General features: G+C 45.4%; 1 protein-coding gene across 4 annotated transcripts in view; it reads left to right on the forward strand.

Moving 5' to 3' along the window:
- Positions 1 to 2,955: 2,955 nt before the first annotated feature.
- The window catches only part of ME3 (malic enzyme 3), a 184,715-nt gene continuing 169,201 nt past the window's right edge, over positions 2,956 to 18,469 (forward strand). Inside the window, exons 1-2 of one of the 4 annotated variants that reach the window (XM_047879261.1) lie at positions 2,956 to 3,064; positions 3,440 to 3,637. In XM_047879261.1, coding sequence (XP_047735217.1) covers positions 3,455 to 3,637 — 183 coding nt within the window. In that variant the 5' untranslated portion in view covers positions 2,956 to 3,064; positions 3,440 to 3,454. Of the gene's footprint in view, positions 3,115 to 3,233; positions 3,638 to 12,323; positions 12,432 to 18,469 lie in introns of those variants that run through there. The other 3 variants (XM_047879260.1, XM_047879262.1, XM_047879263.1) reach the window with 3 other exon arrangements.

Raw genomic sequence — 18,469 nt, forward strand, 5'->3', positions numbered from 1 at the left:
ACGAAATGTTGTGTAGAACATTACACATTTGTGAAGCAATGGGAATAGCTGAAAATTAATTAATTTGTAATGCACATCCATTTTTTTAAAACCCATATGTAGAGACATTAAAATCTGCTTACAAAAGACAAATGGTCTTGTTTCAAGGTAGCTGACTGAACTAAAACTCTAATTTGAAGCTATTATGATGCCCATTTAACAATGAACCAAATGTGGTTTCAATCAAGTTCAACTCCTTGGAAATTTAGGCACAAATTTGATTCCTATCAATTTTATTTAATTCAACAAATCAAGTGCATTCTTGGTGCCAGACACTGTCCCAGCTATTGGGCATGCAAAGAATTGCAAATAGTGGTGGAGTGATTCCAGCCCTCAAGGAATTCAATCTAGTAAGGCAACAGATAGTTATGCAAATTACTGTAATCAGAATGAAAAAACAGAGGTACTAAGTGCACTGTGAATACGGAAACTGGCCAGGGAGGACGGGAATGGGATTCCTTTACAGCGACCCTAGGAAGCAGCATCACAATCATGGCAGAAGTCAGCCAATGGGATGTGAAGGGAGGGTGGCCAAGACGAATTATGGAGACACATTAGTTCTATCTAGTGCTGGACCAGACCACAGGGCTGGCTAGCTAAGGAAGTCAGAGTTGAAGGGAGCTGGAAAGAGTTCTGGAAAGTTCCCATGGCTCTGAACCTGGTCTCTGTAATCCTATGTTCAGCTCTAAAAGTAAAGAAGTTGTCATGAAACCAGAGATGGACACCATGGATGGCAATAATAATAATAGCTAACAGTTTCTGTGTATCCTCTCCATGCCAAGCACTTTAATATAAAAGTATTAAATCTAGACTTGTAGTTTTCAGTCCCCAGGAACCTATTTTCCCATTCTTTCTTGTGGTAGAATATGTGCCTTTCCCACTACAGACAATATTTTTCAGACTTTCCTGTAGTTTAATGTGATTGTGACTTAGTTTTCACCAATAGAATGTGAGTAGAATATGGGCAACTTACACACGGCACTTCCCTGAAGGAGTGCCCTTCACGTCCTTTCTCCCCCTCTCCTCTGGCTGGGGCTCTGATGTGGTATCTGCTTCTGGGGAGAGTGGACAACACCCTGGAGAGAGAACCTGGGCCCCTGGACGGCTCTGTGGAGCAATCACTTCCTCTTGCTACTGCCTTCTGCTGCTAGCACCTCTCCTTTACTGTGGCGAAAGATCAAACGTGCACAAAAGAAAAACAATATTGCTAGAGTTATGTCTGAGTTAAGAAAAGATAGGCCACAGACAGGGACTTGTGACAGACTCTCATATATAAACTATGCATGCTTCAGTGAAGAGATTATATAAGAATTATTATTGGCTTGTTTGGAAAACTTTGTTGTTTCCATCCTGGTTTCCAGCAAAGTTTCAAATGACTGAGGTTACCTATTAAGTGTCCTCCAGGTGGGAGAAAGCTCATTGTATCAAGCAAAGGCAGATTCGTTCAACAGTTTGTGAGGATTTGCTATGTGTCAGAAACCAAAGATGGACACACACACACACACACACACACAATCTACCCCCTTGAGATGTTTGTTGACTGGTGGGAAGATGTGCAAATATAAAAGCAGTATTGAGAGAAAAGTATCAGTTAATGCTCTTGGTTGCAGCAAACAAAAATCTGACTCAAATTGGTTTAAAAAAAAAAAAAAAAGATCATTTACAGGCTTATGTAAATGATCAAGAGTTCACGGTGTCTGCTGTTGCCCCTGCCTGGAGTCAGGATCCTCTCCTCTCCCTCAGGAATAATCTCCTTCAGTCTCCTTTCCAGTCCAATCTTTATGAAAGTGGCTGTCACTTTCCTTCATTTACCCAACTTATTGGGCAGTGAAGCTGGGCAGTGAAGATACAGGGGTTTAGAGGCAAAGGGTCTTTCCTCAAGAAGCTTACATTCTAGGTGGAGACAGACATAAACAATTAGAGAAATGAGCTAATTATTGGCTTTGGCAAGTTCTAGGAAGGGAAAAACCGTTCACTATGTAGTCCCTAGTGGAGGCTGACATTGGATGAAGTGGAAAAAAGACCTTACGTTGACAATTTAGTGGAGACCTGAGAGAATGAACACTGTAAGTAGAGGCAATAGCAAATACAAAGGCCCTGAGGTGGAAAGGGATTGGATGGGGGTGGGAGGTGGGCCACAGCAAGGAGAGAGGTGGCTACAGCGCAGGGAGAGGGAGATTGGAGTAGGATGAGCCTGAAGAAGTTGGAAGGAGCCCGGCTGTGGGATAACCCACAGGCATCAAAGAGTCTGGATTTTATTCTACATAGGATGAAATGTTTGCTTTAAAAGGAATTTCCTGGCTACTATATGGATAAAGCGTAAAGTTAAATTCAAGACTAGATGGACCTCAAGGTCTCTGTCCACAGCAATCCATGACAGGCTACCCAGGAGCCCTACCGGTAACTGTGGACCTTGTTATCAGTGGTGTCTAACAGAACTTCCTGCAAAGATGTAAATGTTCCACACCTGTGCTATCCCATCCCACAGCCACTACGTGCCAGTGAAACTAGGCTAGTGTCACTGAGGAACTGGATTTTTAATTTTATTCCATTTAAATTAATTTGCTTAAATTTACGGAGCCACATGTGGCTAATGGCTATTGTACTGGGCTTCGCAAAGCAACACTGAGCACCGGGTGTCTGAGGGTTTCTACTCTGAATCCCAAAGCCAGGGCCTCCCTAAAGGGTGAGAGAGTAAAGGCTATGTTAATCCCTAAACGCTACCCTCTCTGGGCGTTCAGTTCGGCAAGATGGAGCGGCTCTTTAGTCAAGATGGAGCGGCTCAGGAGGCAAGCTGAGCTTCATTTAGGCACTGGGGAGGCACGTGCACACGGTTACGAGGCGCTCCACGCGCGTCCTCAGGGGAAGCCCCGCACTACGAACAAAGGTTCGGGGACCTCTCTTTCCAGAACGCAGGAGCCTGGCGCTCTCGCGGCTGCGGGTGAGGTCCAGCCATTGGCAGGAGGGGAACACTGGACCGCAGCAACTCGCCCCGCCTGCCACACCAGCTCTGGGCGCAGCACAGGTGGGCTGGGGAAGGAAGGAATCGAGGCAAGCCACTGAGCGAGGCTGGAGGTGCGGGGGGCCCTTCGCTGAGCAGTCGCCTCTTCCTCGCGGGGATGGGGGCGGGGATGGCGCGGGAGGTCAACCGCACCGGATCTGCTTCCTGGGCTTGCTTTCGCTTTGCCGGGGGTTTGGCGAGGCCTGCGCAACGCAAGCGAGCCGGGAGAGCGGCGCAGGTGGCCGCCGAGGAGGGGCGGGGGCTAGCGCCTTTCACCCTTCCCGACCCTCTGCTCTTTACCCGAGGACGCAGCCTCGGCTCAGACTCGGTGCCTTGCGGCGCGCGTGGTTCGTGGTTGGCCGTCAGGCGCCCCTGACCTTGGTTTCTCCCCGGTGCCAGGTCTGCGCAAGGACCATGGGCGCCGCGCTGGGCACTAGCGCACGGCTGGCGCCCCTGCGGGGCCGGGCCTGCGGCGCCGTCCCGCGCTGGGCGCCCTCTGCACCCGCCCGAGGCTGCCACTCCAAGCCCGGCGCGGCGCGCCCGGTGCCCCTGAAGAAGCGCGGTTACGATGTTACCAGGAACCCTCATCTCAACAAGGTAACGGGTCCGGGAGGGCAGGGTGGCCCTGGGGCTGGCGGGGAGGGGCGCCCCGCCCCCTGGGTCTGGGTTGGATCTTCCCAGGCGCCCTTCCAGCGGTTTTCCATTTTTGCCTTGCAGAGGCTTGGTGTAACTCGCTTCGGCTCCCCCATCCCCCCCCACCTTTTCTGCGTGGAAAGAGGTGACCAGTCATGTAGGGGGGCTTATTTCTTCTACAGGAACAATAAAAACTGGGTTGATATCCTCGTGGCCCGTACGACCTGGTGTCAGATCTTCCCCTGAAGCTTACTAATTCTGTTGGTCTTGGGCAGTTCATTTAACCTCTGTCAGGTTCATGTTTTCTTATCTGTAAATGAGAGACAGTTGTCTCCTGCGTGTTGTAAGACGTAAAGGGAAAATGGAGGCAGAATTCTTAGCACGGTGCCTGATACCCAGTGAGAACAAATGTCGACTAAGGTTGTAATTATTATTCTGAGTTAAGGTTAATTTGAGAGTGGGAATAAGGAAGTCTAGAATTAAAGAACTTTTAGACCTTGACGGGGCATCAGAGAGCCTAACTCAAATCTCTCCTTTTACAGATGAGGAAACAAAACAAAGGGAACTAGCTCAAGGTCACGAGCTAGTTAGTTCTGGTTCTGCCACTGAAATCCAGAACATGGTGCTTAAGAGCACATGCATTTGTATCTGGAAGTAGAGTTTAGTATCACTGGTGGTAAAACCCTGGAAGCAAGACACTTAGGTTTGAGGCCTGTCTCCCGACGCCTCCTCAGATTAATTTGGGCATCTCATTTACTGTCTACAGGGTTCAGCTTTCTCCTGCTTAAAATGATAGCATGACAGACCACTATTCCTACCTCATTTGGTTATTATGACAATTAAATTAATTACTAAAGTTGAAATGATACTTTAAACTATATAGTGCTTGATAAACAAGTAATTACTACAAAACAAACATTTTTAATAATTTCTTTGACTCAGGATTGTAAAATTCAGGTGAGGAAATACATGTGGAGAGGTGTTTTTGAGAAATAGGAACAATTATACAGATGCTAAATATTAGGTTTATTTCCTGCAGAATTAATAGAAGCTATGGAAAAAAAAATCTTTCCCTATCACATCACTCTTTGTCTCCTCCAAAAGAGACCTTAAGTCCTTTGTATATTACTACTTTGGGGTATTGAAGGTGTTTTATGAATTTTAATTACTTTGGTTGCAAGTGTTAAAAAAGTCAACTCAAACTGGCTTAAGCAGACAAAAGCCTTCTTTAACTAAATATCTAGAGGAAGGGTTGCAGGCAAGACTTGACCCAGCAGTCCAGATGGCATCTCTAAGGGTGCAGGTGCTTTCTGGCTCTCTGCTTCTGCAATGTCAGCTTTATCCTCAGACTCCATGCAGGGGAGTCTTTAGCCTCTGTGCTGCCAAAATGTCCTATCTCTTTTTTTCACACCACACTGTTCAGGGATAGAAAGACACTTTCTTCTGGTAGAGAAGGATACTTTCTCTGAAGTCTCAAGAAAAGAGTCATCTGTCCCACCAACTCTGATTGAATTCCCTTCCTATTCTCAAACTGATTACCATAACTTAAGCCTGTCAGGGCTCACTCTTAGAATTAAAGATAGAGTTTAAGGTAGTGCCACTCATACCAACTGTTTTAGAGTAAGGGGATGTGGCTTCTGCACAGTAAATCTGTGCACAGTCATCAGATGAAGGAGGGGTTGGGGCTGGAAAGCAAAACAATAAATTCCCACCACAGACTCCAATTGTTTTGACAATATGTGCCTTAGAAGTACTGGCATGTTACCAGTCAGCACTTAACTGCTTTGTGAATAGCTAAAAAAAATAAAAGAAGGTCTTGAATGTCTTCTTTTTTAGCCCTAGGTGTATGACTGCCTAAAAGCACTCTCTCCTTGTCCCTGATATAAATTTTTTCTTCCTAAATAATATAAATGGGACGTTGTCCATAAAGCTAGTGGGCCTGACCCTTTCATAATATTTAAGATTTTTTGTATATCCTTGAAGTCAGGTGATGCTGGTCTGGGGTGAGGAAGGTATCTGGGGTGATGCAGAGGGAGTCTGTTGGCACCCCCCATTCACCCTTGGGGAGGGTGGGAGGAGCAGCAACGGAAGGAACAGCACTGCAGGGCGCTGCTGCTGACACCTTTCACTTCCCCCTGCAGTGCCCCCCCCCCCCTTGCTGTCCCGCTGACCTCCAGCACTCTGAGACTCTCCAGGGAAGGCTTGAAGCGTGCACTTTCCATCAGCCAGATGGGGAGACTTGCTGACTTAAACAGAACTGAGGTTATCACTGAGAAAATAAGAGGAAGGCAGCTTGGAAGGGAGCTGCACTTAGTGGGCGGGTCTGTGGGTGGATTTTGTTTTTTTTTTTTTTTTGCTAGACGATGAGCTCCTCCAGGGCAGGGGCTGAGTTTCATGCATTTGTGGCTGGCGTGGGGTATTTCCTGAAGGATCTAGCAAGGCCATGAACATGAAAATTAGCATTACATTCTTGGAATGTGTTTACAAGGTTCTTTTTAATTTTTAACTTTATTTTTTTAATTGAAGTATAGTTGACATATGATATTCCATTAGTTTCAAGTGTGGTTGTTGCCAGAGGCGAGGTGAGCGGCGTTGGGGATGGGTGAAATAGGTAAAGGAGGTTAAGAGGTACACATTTCCAGTTATAAGATAAATAAGTCACGGGGATGTAGAGTATAGCATAGGGAATGTGTTCGCTAGATTTGCATTCCAGTTTAGATAGGTCAGGAGAGGCATTTAAGAAGGAGCTTGAGGGCAGCACATTGTTGGGAGATGGAATTCTCTAGGAGAAGAGCTGCTGAATGGGCCAAGTATCACTGCTGTTCTGGAATGACTGGGTCTGGTTCCAGCTCTTTCATAATCTGCCCGTGTGATCTGTGACGAGTTCATGAGCCCCTCTGCCCATGTCGCACCACTGCTTTGAGGATCATGGGAGATACCTGTGAAATCATTTTGCAAACTGAAAGAAACGAAATATTTAATGATCATGTTGACACTCCAGAGGTGGGGGTGGAGGGGCCCTTAGAAATGACCTAGTCTGCAGGTTTTCAGATTACGGGTCACAAATTTTGGAACATGAAGTTAAGCTTAGTGGGTCTAACCAGCATTTTTATTTTAAAGAAATAGGTTAGAATAGAATTTAAAAAGAGCAAATGCATTAAACTTCATAAAGAAAAGTATTAAGTCACCACGTGAAAAACCAGTTTTCACTATGGATTGTTGTAAAGAAAAAGTTTTTGAAAATCATTGTTCTCGTTCAGTTCCACAGTTTCAGATGGAGGGACAAGCTGAGAAGGTAAGCCCAGAGAGATCATCATGGTTGCAGAAGTGGATAGAAGCAGCCTGCCTTCTGATTTTCAGTCCACTGAATAGCAATGACAATTCTCATTTACATCTGCTTTGGCTGATTTAGGCATATTCCTAATAATGACAGAATTAGAACTAGAGGATTCTGAGTTCCCTATTGGAGTCTAGGTTTTCTAAGTGATGCAAATTCAATGGTACGTCAATTTCTGTTTCTTTTTTTTACTACCATTTATACTTTTCTTGTAAGATTTATGTAAGGACCTCTTCTATTACCCATTGACAGTGGCAACAGGGCAGATATTTGATACATATTACAAGATGTCAGCTATATTTTACTTACATTAAATAGGTAACTATCAACCCCTATTTATAGGGCTGTCTTCATAGGCAGGTTTTCATCCCCATTCTATTCAGGTAGCAAGTGGGCCTTCAGAACATTTCTGGCCTTACCTTTACCGGTACCCTCTTTTGGGAGGGGCCTTCCTATTCCCTGCTCCCCATACTAGATTCCAGTCCCTGCATTCGTCTTATCTCTCTGTTTGTTTCCTTTTGGCACTGAGCACCCTGTGATAATGGCTGGTTGGTGTTCCACACTAGGCCCTGAGCACCATGCAGACAGGCTGTTTTGTTGCATGGTGTTCTCTGTGTCTGACTTGAGATGCCCAATGAATAGATGCTCTTTAACGATCTCAATGGAGTTATGACCCCTTTCCTCTCAACTTTATTAATCCTAGTGCTGCTACTTTGCAGGTACCCTAATGCTCTTGTTGCCCGGACAAATGCCTGCCAGCGGCCTGTTTGGAGGACCCTTACCTCCCCAGACTTAAGGGCATTTCACTGAAGGTATACATTATTTCTTGGAGTGCATCAGCCTCCTCCTTTGACCCGTATGCCAGCAGTGACTTTCGCCGTAAACGTCCACCAGTCCTCCACCTGCCTCTCTGCAGTTTTTTCTCTTGAGCTTGATGGGAAAGAACGAGTGAGAAAGGTCCTTAGTCAAATCACCATGATTATGTGCCAGCACATTTCATGCAGCATTCAGAGACCGCAGGGCCCTGCAGATGACCACCTTCCTACGTGGACCTGATGCATGTAGGTTAGTGAGCATGTCAAGGTTTGGTGGCCAGTGCTGCAGCATTTCAGCTGAATCTCTTGTGTCTTCAGTGGTGAGTCCTTAGGTTCTCACACAGCTAGAATTTGCCTTTGGTTAAGCTGTACTTTTTTATTTGGTGCCAGCTTAGAACTTGATCTTGCCTCCTTTGCGTGAGGGGAGCCGTTGCCATACTTGGCTCACCAATCAATCAGGAGATGATGGCTGGGTCATATGGGCATTTAGAAGTTTGTTGGTGATGCTGTTTCCTGCACCCAAAGCAGAAAACATCATGTGTCTTCGTGAGACCTCTGCTTTGGACAGGATGTTGACTTGGGCACCCCTGATTGACAGAGAAGCAGTGGGTTAGGAAGTCAACACTATTTCCATTAGCAGCAGTTCACTCTACACTTGAGCTTCGTGTGCAGTGACTCAGGACATTGAAGCTCAACTATCGTTCCAATATTTTAAGAACAGACAAGCAGAGGCAGGTTGGAATTAAATCGCACCTTGTTGGCTACTGTTCTGGCTTCATGAGATTGAAAGCATTTGCTGTTAGGGCTTCGTGCTTGTAATGGCTGACAGAACCCGTATTAGTCCAGCTAAAGGTTAGGCAATTGTAACGAGGCAAACCCAATATGGAGGCTTAAACAAGACAGAGGGTAGGTCTGTCTTATAAACAAGTTGGGATGGACGATTGCAGGTTGGGGATGTGGCTTAATTTTATTTTTCTCCATCTTCAGCATCCATCTTACGTTTCATGGTCCACGATGGCTGCTCTGGCATCTGCCATCAGTTCTTTACAGAAGCCAGAGGGAAGGGCACAGATTGAACATGGCAGATATCTCCACTCACGTTCAGCATCCCTACGACCACCAGCCTCGTTCAGTCCATCATCCCATGTCTAGATTTTGCAGGAGCCTCCTCATCAGTCTACCACCTTCCAGCCTTATTCCTTCCGATTCTTAACCCCATCTTGAGAGGCTAAAACTTACACACATCCTCAGCCACTCTCTTTCTTTCACACCCCATAGCCAGTCAACCAGATAGTTCTGTTGCTGTGTTTTTGGACAAGTCTGGAATCCAACCCCTGCTTACCATGGGTCCCACCCTGACCTAAGCCACCAACATTCCTTGGCTGGATAAACGGCAGCCTCCTAGCTGGCGTCCTTGCTACCACCTGAGCTCCTCTTATTTGTTCTGCACACAACAGCCAGTGTGATCCTTTTAAAACTGTTTGGTCACGTCGCTCTTCTGCTCAAACCCCACAAAGTCAGAGTCCTTAGAACACCTTGGGTGATTTGACCCTCTCTGACCTTGTCTTTGCTACTCCTCAGCCTCACTCACTGCCCAAACCAGCTGGCCTCCTCGATGTTCCTCACACACTGTAAGCATGCTCCTGCTTCAAGTCTTTGCAGTGGCTGTTCCCCCTTCCATGAACACACGTCCCCTCCATAGCCACATGGCCATCCCCTCGTCTTCTTCAGGGCATCTCCCTTTCCCAGTGAGACCTACTCTGCCCCACCAGATGCAGTTGTGAATGTCCTTCAATTTTCCTGGTCCTCCTGAACGTGGTCTACTTTCCTCCATGGTGTTTGATATTTCCTAATGTACTATTTAATGACCTCACCTAATATATCTCTTGTTTATTGTTTGTATTTCCCCACTATCATGTAAGCTCCGTTAAGACAGGAATTTTTGTCATATTTGTTCATTGATGTATCCAAGCTACTCAGAACAGTGGCTGGCCCATACTTAGTGCTCAGTAAACAGTTATTGGATGAGTGAGTCATTCAGAGACACTAAGAATCTGCTAAGAATCTGCTAAGATTCCTTCCTTTCACCTCCCTTTTCACCAAAGCCCCCATCTTTCACCCTGTGTCTCTGCTCCCCAAGGATCTGCCTGTGTAGTGTGTATATGCCCAGGATCACCTCTATCTGGAGTGTAGATCACTATGGCCTTCTCTATGGCCCACTATTGCTATGACCCGTCTCTAACACAGGGGTGGCATTCTTATTCTGTGTCCTTTTTCAAAGTTTGCCTGCATATCATTAGTTATCTTCTAGAGGTAATATGTTTAGTTTCATGTAATAAAATGTTAACCTAGGAACCCTGCCACCTGTTCTAAAAATGATTGTAAACAGCAACCTCTAGATCTTGGAAATAGTGACACTGGAGGGCACGTCCCATACAGAAATACGTGTTGTCTGGCTCAGACTTGAACCAGCTGGCATCTCAGTCAGTCCAGCTCTCTGGGCTGTCTTTTTGGAGTGTCTGTGGATACATTTCCAGGTTCATCTCCAGTCTCCCTGTTTATAGTTTCTCTTGGTTCCCTTGGACCTTTGTAGGTTCTGGGGTTACGGCTTTATTTTACTTTGCATTTTTGCCATTGCTACCAAAGGTTTCTTTTATCATCTACCCTCTTCTTTCCAGATGCCCATTTTGTGGCGAGGGGGAGAAAAGGGCCTTTCATTCCTATGGCCGTTGCAGAGGGATCACTAATGTGCAGCACTTTTGTTTGTAAGGACATGGACTGTTGTCCACTTCCAAAACTTCACTTTGATGTGTGAAAAGTACATTGGGAAATCCTTTGGGGTGATGTCTGACTGCGTCTCTGATGCAGAACACAAAAGATGCTCTATGACGGTGTGATGAAAATCTGAGGGATACCCTACAGTTGGGGAGCTGAGGTCAGCGGTTAAAAGCATGCATTCATTCTGTACCCAAACGGTTGCCTGGCAGCCTGCTTAAAACACAGTTCCGACCAAAAGGAACACAGTAAAGAGTAAAATGTACCAGTCATTTGAGGAGAGGGATATTTGATGGAAAGATCGTCAGCTTTGAGGAACTTGAATAAGAGAAAATCAAAGCTGCATTTGCTTTTAGAAGTTTTACTGAAAGCTGGAGGGACTGTAGAGTTGAATTGAATGATTAGCAACTTGAGAATTTTTTTTTTTTAAAGCATTTTGTCTGGATTCTGCACTGTTGTTGGCTAGTATCTACATGAAGCCCACAGCACACTTGGTCCTGAAACGTACTCCCCTAAGGTGTGGAACTCTGGAGAGGGCAGACCCTGCTGGGTCCTTTGTTTTGTTTTGTTTTGCTCTTTCAGAAAACAGAAGGACGGAGCCACTGTCTGCACAAGTTCGTGTCTCTCCTGAGTTGCTGAGGTGTCCTATGACTTTCCCAGTAGGAGAAAGAAAGGAAGCCAAGTGCCTTCATTGTGTAAGGGGGAGCTGGGTCTCCACTTACACTAGACAGTCTCTATTCCCTCTTTCTCTGGTTTCTGAAGGAGGTGTTGAGTTTTCCAAGCCAGGTTCCTACTGTACCGAATTTCCTTCCATAGTGGAGTGCCTTGTGGAGGGGATTCAAGTAATAATTAAATGAGCTAGAATTTTTTTAGGGCATACAGTGTGCCCAGAATTGTTCTAAGCAGTTTTTATGATTAACACGTTTCATGTAATACCACAACCTTGTGAAGCACGCTGTTATTTTATAGATGAGGAAATGGAGGCACAAGGAGGTTGGCTGAGTTAGCTAACTTGCCCAAGGTCATGCAAGTCATAATGGCAGAGCTGGGTCTTGAACCCAGGCCATCTGGTTATAGGCCCGCATCCTCTACCAACCCTGCCCTCCTCCATGATGCACAGCCACCTCTGGGCTGCACGGGCCCTCTCACTTGAGGCTGGCACATGGAGTCTGATGCTCTGGGGTCTTGCCAGGCACTAACAGGGTACTCCGTGTCCTGGAACCTCTAACAAACTGTTACCACCTCCACTGGCTCTGTTAGATCAGACTCTGGGAATTGGAAGGAACTTTAAAGATCACTGGATGGATGCCTTCTCTTCACCCTTTAAATGTGTGTAATTTCCCAAAGACTCGTTTGTGTATCAAATTTATTCAATCAACATTTGCTCAGTATCTTTTATGTTTTAGGCAGTGGAAATCCAAGGTGAATACCACCTTCTTTTGCCTTCAGGGAGCTCCACGTGTAAGAGGGGTGATGGTGGGACCAGTTAGTAAGCAGGAAGTTGAATTCAGTAGGTCAGTGTAATGAGAGGCGCATGGGTATTAGGGCTCTTCAGGGCTACCTCTGCCACACTGCCTTCCTTAATAATGCCACATGGAAGCTACTCATTCATCCTTTATACTCCTTTGGCGTTTAGCTCATGCAGTCATGGCTCTTTTCCACATTTGGCCTCAGTATACCTTTATAGTATGCATGATTGTCTCCATCTTGATATCATTTTCAGATCCAGAGCCATGTCTGAGGCATCATGTGCCCAGCTACAATGCCTTCTTCACAGTACCCTCTACAACCATTAATTATATGAATCACTTTCACATTCCCTCCTGGACAGGTAAGAAATTACTATGGTGAAGACTGATGGTATACAATCTCATCTCCTGTCTCTTCTAAAAAGATGGTGACAATGTAAATCCTATTTAGATCTCTCCATGGGACTTGGAGGATTTTGAAAGCCAGTAGAAATGTGTTATTCTGGTCATATACATTTTGAAAATCCATTTCTTTAAGAGAGTCTTCTGCTCTGATGCTGTGCCAGATGCATGTCATCTAAAGAATAGCACCTTTATCGGGGCGCCTGGGTGGCGCAGTCGGTTAAGCGTCCGACTTCAGCCAGGTCACGATCTTGCGGTCCGTGAGTTCGAGCCCCGCGTCAGGCTCTGGGCTGATGGCTCAGAGCCTGGAGCCTGTTTCCGATTCTGTGTCTCCCTCTCTCTCTGACCCTCCCCCGTTCATGCTCTGTGTCTCTCTGTCCCAAAAATAAACGTTGAAAAAAAAAAATTAAAAAAAAAAAAAAAAGAATACCACCTTTATGATGAAATTTTTTATTCTCATCCTTGAGGCCGCTTTAAAGACATTAGATTTAAACCCGCTAAAACTAACAACAGGTTAAAGGATTTTGGAGGCTGAGGGGAAGTAGTCAGCTCAAATCGATTGCCTGTGGTTTTCCAGGGGTATGGCCTGGACCAGGTAGTAGGCAGGAGAGCACACAGGCTACAGTCTAGGAATTCGGAGTCAAGGTTGTAGTTCCAGCTCTGTCATTCACTACATTTGGGATCTTGGGAATGCCACTTCATTTCTCTAAGCCTCAGTTTCTCATTTTGGAAGGGAGATGATAATAAAATATACCTACTTCACAGGGTACTCCAATGATTAAATGAAATAATATATGTCAAGCACATTGTAAGCGCTCAGTTAATTATGTCTCAGTTAATCCATGTCTCTGAAGCTTCTGCTCCGTTCCTAACACAAGGCATCACACCATAGGCTGCGGACCTACCCTCTTAGAGAATCCATTCTGAAGGAGAAGGGAAGACCAAGAGATCCAAATTCATTTTCCATTGGCAGGGATACAGCCGATTTGGGCAGAGGTTTGATAAGAGAGGAATGAGTCAGGGAAGAGGCAGGTTGGGTGGAGACGTTATGATAATTTCTCTGTACTTGACGGAGCTTAAATTGGATGATCTAGATGTTTGCCTCAAAGAAACTTGAATAAAAATGTCTGTGGCAGCAGAAAACTCAAGAGCCGTGTGAAGAGCTCGTACTTCTGGAAGTTGAGACTGGGGTGGAAGGGAGTGGCCACCATCAAACCCTGCAGGAATCTCAGGATTTTGTCCCAACATCTTGGCACATTCTAACCAAGCATTTAAAAATGAACTCTGAAAAACAAACCCAAACTTAGCAGATCTGTTTATCTGCCAGTCCATCGGTCTCTGTCTGTCTCTAACACTCTGTCTCAGGAGGTTATGATATCAAGACAGCAAGACAAGAGAATGTCTGCTATGGTAGTTGAGCATAGAAGTTAAAATGTTGCTTCAAATTCAGCTAAATTGGTCACAGCCCACTTCACCAAGCTGGCAGCCAGACTGGGCAGAGTTTAAGAGACTCCTACAATCTCCATATACTCTGCTGTGGGTCATTAATGAATAATTGCATAAAAACATTTTAAATGAGGCTCTGTTAGAACTCAGGATGAGCATCCCTCAAAAGACTAATAGGTTATCTTGTCCAGCCCTCCATCTCTGAGCAGTTACCATGATTTTACAGGTAAGGTTTCAAAGGCCCAGAGGGGCTGGATGTCCTACCCAGGGAGTGAGTTGAGGTTGGTGTCTGTCCCTTTGACCTGCTGCCTTTGTCTGTCCTCCTAAAATAGTGCCTGAGTCAGCCCCATCGACTATGCAGCGTGCCTTTGAGTCTCTCCATAGAAAGGGGATGCTTTGATATTGAACACGGACATATGCTGGGTGTCCATTTGTGAAGGAAGAGTAGGCCTGTTCCTGATTCCCACCTTCATTTCAGGTTTTAAAATTTTTTTTTTTTTTTCAACGTTTATTTATTTTTGGGACAGAGAGAGACAGAGCATGAACGGGGGAGGGGCAGAGAGAGAGGGAGTCACAGAATCGGAAACAGGCTCCAGGCTCTGAGCCATCAACCCAGAGCCCGACGCGGGGCTCGAACTCACGGACCGCGAGATCGTGACCTGGCTGAAGTCGGACGCTTAACCGACTGCGCCACCCAGGCGCCCCCATTTCAGGTTTTGTGTCTTTCTCTGCAGTAACGTGATCATGAAGACAAAACAGCTGACAGAGAGCTTAGCCCTAATGTCATGCTCTCCCTTATCTCTTTTATTTTTGGTCTTTTCCACGCCATCATTGTTTGTTTTGACGGGTGAAATCACTTCAGGTCATAGAACAGTGAACAACGATGCCGTTGCCCCCTGATAAAGCAGGCATGGATATGGTGTGGGGAAAAAACCCTGTTAACAGCCATTTTTAGAAACAGGCTTTGAAATCTGTCCATCAGAGCTGGAAGATTTCCACTGTTTTCACACTCCAGGAGCTGGCAGGAGCTTCTCCTCACGTCTCAGAAGCCTCAGGAGCTGCCTGGCCATGCCTGTGGGAGATGACAGCATGGGTGTGGGTGCGCATCCTGCCGTGGGGCACTGGGAGGGAGGGCCTGCAGGGCGGAGACGTAGTCCTGCCTCCAGGAATTGGCCCAGGCTGGAGGCCCTTGAGCATCATGGGCTGTTCCTTTGTTGACTGAGCTGTTTGGCATTCTGTGACCTCCTACCAGTCAACTGGACAGCGAGTCAGCTCCCTCCTCCGGGACTCATAATTGCTGGAGTAATAATATTAGAAACAATAATAATGAACACTTAGATAATGCCTGCCCTGCCAGATACTTTTATAGATGCCTTACATATATTATCGCCAAGCAGAGAAAAAATTGTGAAGTAAGCTTTTCCTGTAGCTGTCTATAGAGAAGGACAGCAAGTAAATAAAAGTATACAGATGGTTATTAGTGGTAGAGATGAAATAAACAGGGCACAATGTGAGAGCATAACAGAGGGTTGACTTCAATGGTGAGGGAAGACCTCTTAAGGAGGCGATATTTGAGAAGGTTCCTAAAGAAAGAGGAGCCAACCAGAGGAGAAGCCAGGGTAAGAGTGATTGGGGCAGAGGGAACAGCTCATGCAGAGTATGGAGGCAGCAAGCAGCGTGGAAGGCCGGGTGCTGAGCCCTGACATAATGGAGTCCAATGGGAGTGTGACGAACAAGGCAGGGGGAGGTGCGGGCCTTACCTAAAATCAGGGTGGAGAGGACTCGGGGGCCAGGGCATGCAGGGCCGTGGAGTCTGGCTGCCGGGTTTCATTCTCTGTACAACAGGACACTCTTACATGATTCTAAGTGAGGAAGTGATGGGATTGGATTTACGTGAATGAACGGTCTCTCTGGTTGCCCTCAGGTTGGAGGGCAAGAGTGGAAGCAGGAAGACCACTAGAGGTGACTGCAGCAGTGGGAGCGAGAGAAGACAGGGCTGGCACGTGGGTGATGGGGTGGAGGGCAGAGGAGAGAAGTGGCTGGGTTGGAAATCGAGTTTGAAGGTGGACTGGATGGGACATGACCCTGTGTCCTTCTTCAGATTGACCAGGACTCCATCTGCACAAATTTCCCTGTCATGCCACCCAAGCTCAATGCAGCTGCTGCTATAGTTGGTGGTGATACTTCCCATACTTCCTCAGCACACCTCATAATAACAAGGACATAGAAGGCTGGCGTTTTACCTTTGGAAGTGCTTCCTGGTGGGTCATCTCATTTGATGCCCACAAAAACCTTGTGAGGCAGACCATCTGTTTTATAGGGGGCAACACCAGGGCCCAGAGAGCCTAAGTGAATTGCCCAGGTATCCCAGACAATGACAGGCAGCAGTAATGAAGGGATCAATCCAGGTTCTCTGAGACTGTTCACTGGTTTATTAAACAGATATCTGTCGAGCACCTTGTGTGTCCAGGCTTAGGGTTCAGAGGAAGAGACAGACTTGAAAACCCATAAATGTCATGCAGTATAATAGGTTTTATATTACATTAAAATTATGATATTAGTAATGCCCAAGACATTTTTGCCTTGGTGGGGAGAAGGGTGAAGTTTCTTAAAGTGGATGGCCTTGGATCCTTATATTAAATTATGTAAATAACGTGTGACGTAAAGTAAAAATGGAAATCTGCTCTGACCTCTCTCCTGAGGTAACTACTTAATTTTATCTGTGTCTCAGTGCTAATACCTAAAAGGTATATAGGGATTCCCTGGGCGGACAAGGTGGAGGAAAGGCATCCTGAGCAAATATGGTAGAATGGCATGGCCTGTGAAGAACTGTGGGTGATTGTGAAGGACAGAGTGTGTGGGGTGATGGGACTGGAGAGCAAGGCAGGGTCAGACATGGGTGGGGGACTAGGGCTGCTGTTGCCTGCTTGAAGAGTTTGATCTTAGTCCTGAAGGGAGGGGGCGCTGGGACGTGATACTGTGGGATTCAGAAGGGCCTAATGTGACAATGGGGAGGCCGACGCATATCTGAGAGGTGCCAAGGAAGCAGAGACTGCATCCATTCCAGAATTCCTTGAGTGCCTAATAGCAGGAGGAGATCAAGATTTATTGTCAATATTCAAAAAAAAAAAAAAAAAAAAAAAGGAGAAAAGCAATTGGAAACCAAATATTTATCCATCATAAATTTATACAGCTTCACTAGGATATTATATTTCTTTGTCTTTGCCTAGAATTAAACAGAGTAAAACTATTAATACTGGTTATCTAATGCCAGGATCAGAAATTCTGCTTGGCTTAGAACGTTGTGTGTCTTAAACGTTGGAAAATTTTTGTTAAGTGCAAGATTTCTGAAAACCTGAAATTCCTTAAGGAGTACTTTGGCACCGGGGGAAATGTGAGGACTTACTGACTTAGCCTTGCTTTAAGTGTTTTACTCTGAATATTGGTTGTTCTGATACTGATCCTTGTTCTGATTCTGTTCCCACAAAGCAGTAATCTGGTTATAATTTTATCTCCCAAAGTGGAGAAAAGATGCTGACTCACTGAGAACATGGTCATTTTTGTCATGAGGGGACATTGCCAAGCCTGGCCTCGCTGCCCTTCCCCCATCACAAAGACTGAGTGCGATTCTATTTTAACACCTTCAGGGTTCAAGGGACTTCCTTTTTCTTCTGTGTTTTCCTTAAATCCCCTGGAAAAGCAATAATTCTTTACACTGAAAATGGAAAAAAATATTCATAGTTCAGAAAGTGTATTTTCTAGATGAGAATTTCCTTCCTCTGTTTTTTCTTTTCTTCCTCTATTTTTTTTTCCCCTTGAGAAGACTTAGGTGGCGTAGAAACAAGGATTTGAAGTTCATGCAGTTGAACCTTTCACAAATTTGGCCTTCTATGGGCAGAGTGTTGTCACTTTCTCCATTGGATTGAATTTTAGCTTGCCTTTCGCTTTGCTGAGTCCTGGTTTGTCTTTGTAAACCATAATTCCCGGGGAAGGAAAACAGCAAATCAAAAGCTTATGGGGATGATTTTTTTTGGCAAATTTGACCCAGTATCAGTCACTTGTCTAGGTAAAAAACTATTTAAAGATTTTGAAAGAGGTGAAGTTTTAAAAGAATCAGCAGCACAAATGCCACAGTAAAACAACTCTTGTTTTTCATACAGTCTTTGGCATCATCTGGGCAAAGCCATCTGTCACATGCTATGACTGTAATCATGAAACTATGAACATCATAGAAAGTCCAATGATGAAAACAAGCTTTCCAGAATGAAAATTCCTGGGAGGCTAATAATCTTACAATTCTTACAAAATTGTCAGAGATCTTTGGTTTTACACCATGGGTTTCCCAAGACTTTGATCTTGGGTAACCTATTCTCTAGTATCACTGCAGTGGCTGTCTTTAATTGACTTCCTCTTCAAAGGAATGAATTTTTATAATGGGGCCTACCACTGTAAACATTTCATAATATTGTAGCTTCAAAGAAGGAAGGCTGTAAACACATTTGCATCCACTTAGCTGATGGTTTATAGATCTGAGGGACTCTTAGTTCCCTAC

The sequence above is a fragment of the Prionailurus viverrinus genome, chromosome D1 (genome assembly GCF_022837055.1).
Source record: "Prionailurus viverrinus isolate Anna chromosome D1, UM_Priviv_1.0, whole genome shotgun sequence".
Classification (NCBI taxonomy): Eukaryota; Metazoa; Chordata; class Mammalia; order Carnivora; family Felidae; genus Prionailurus; species Prionailurus viverrinus.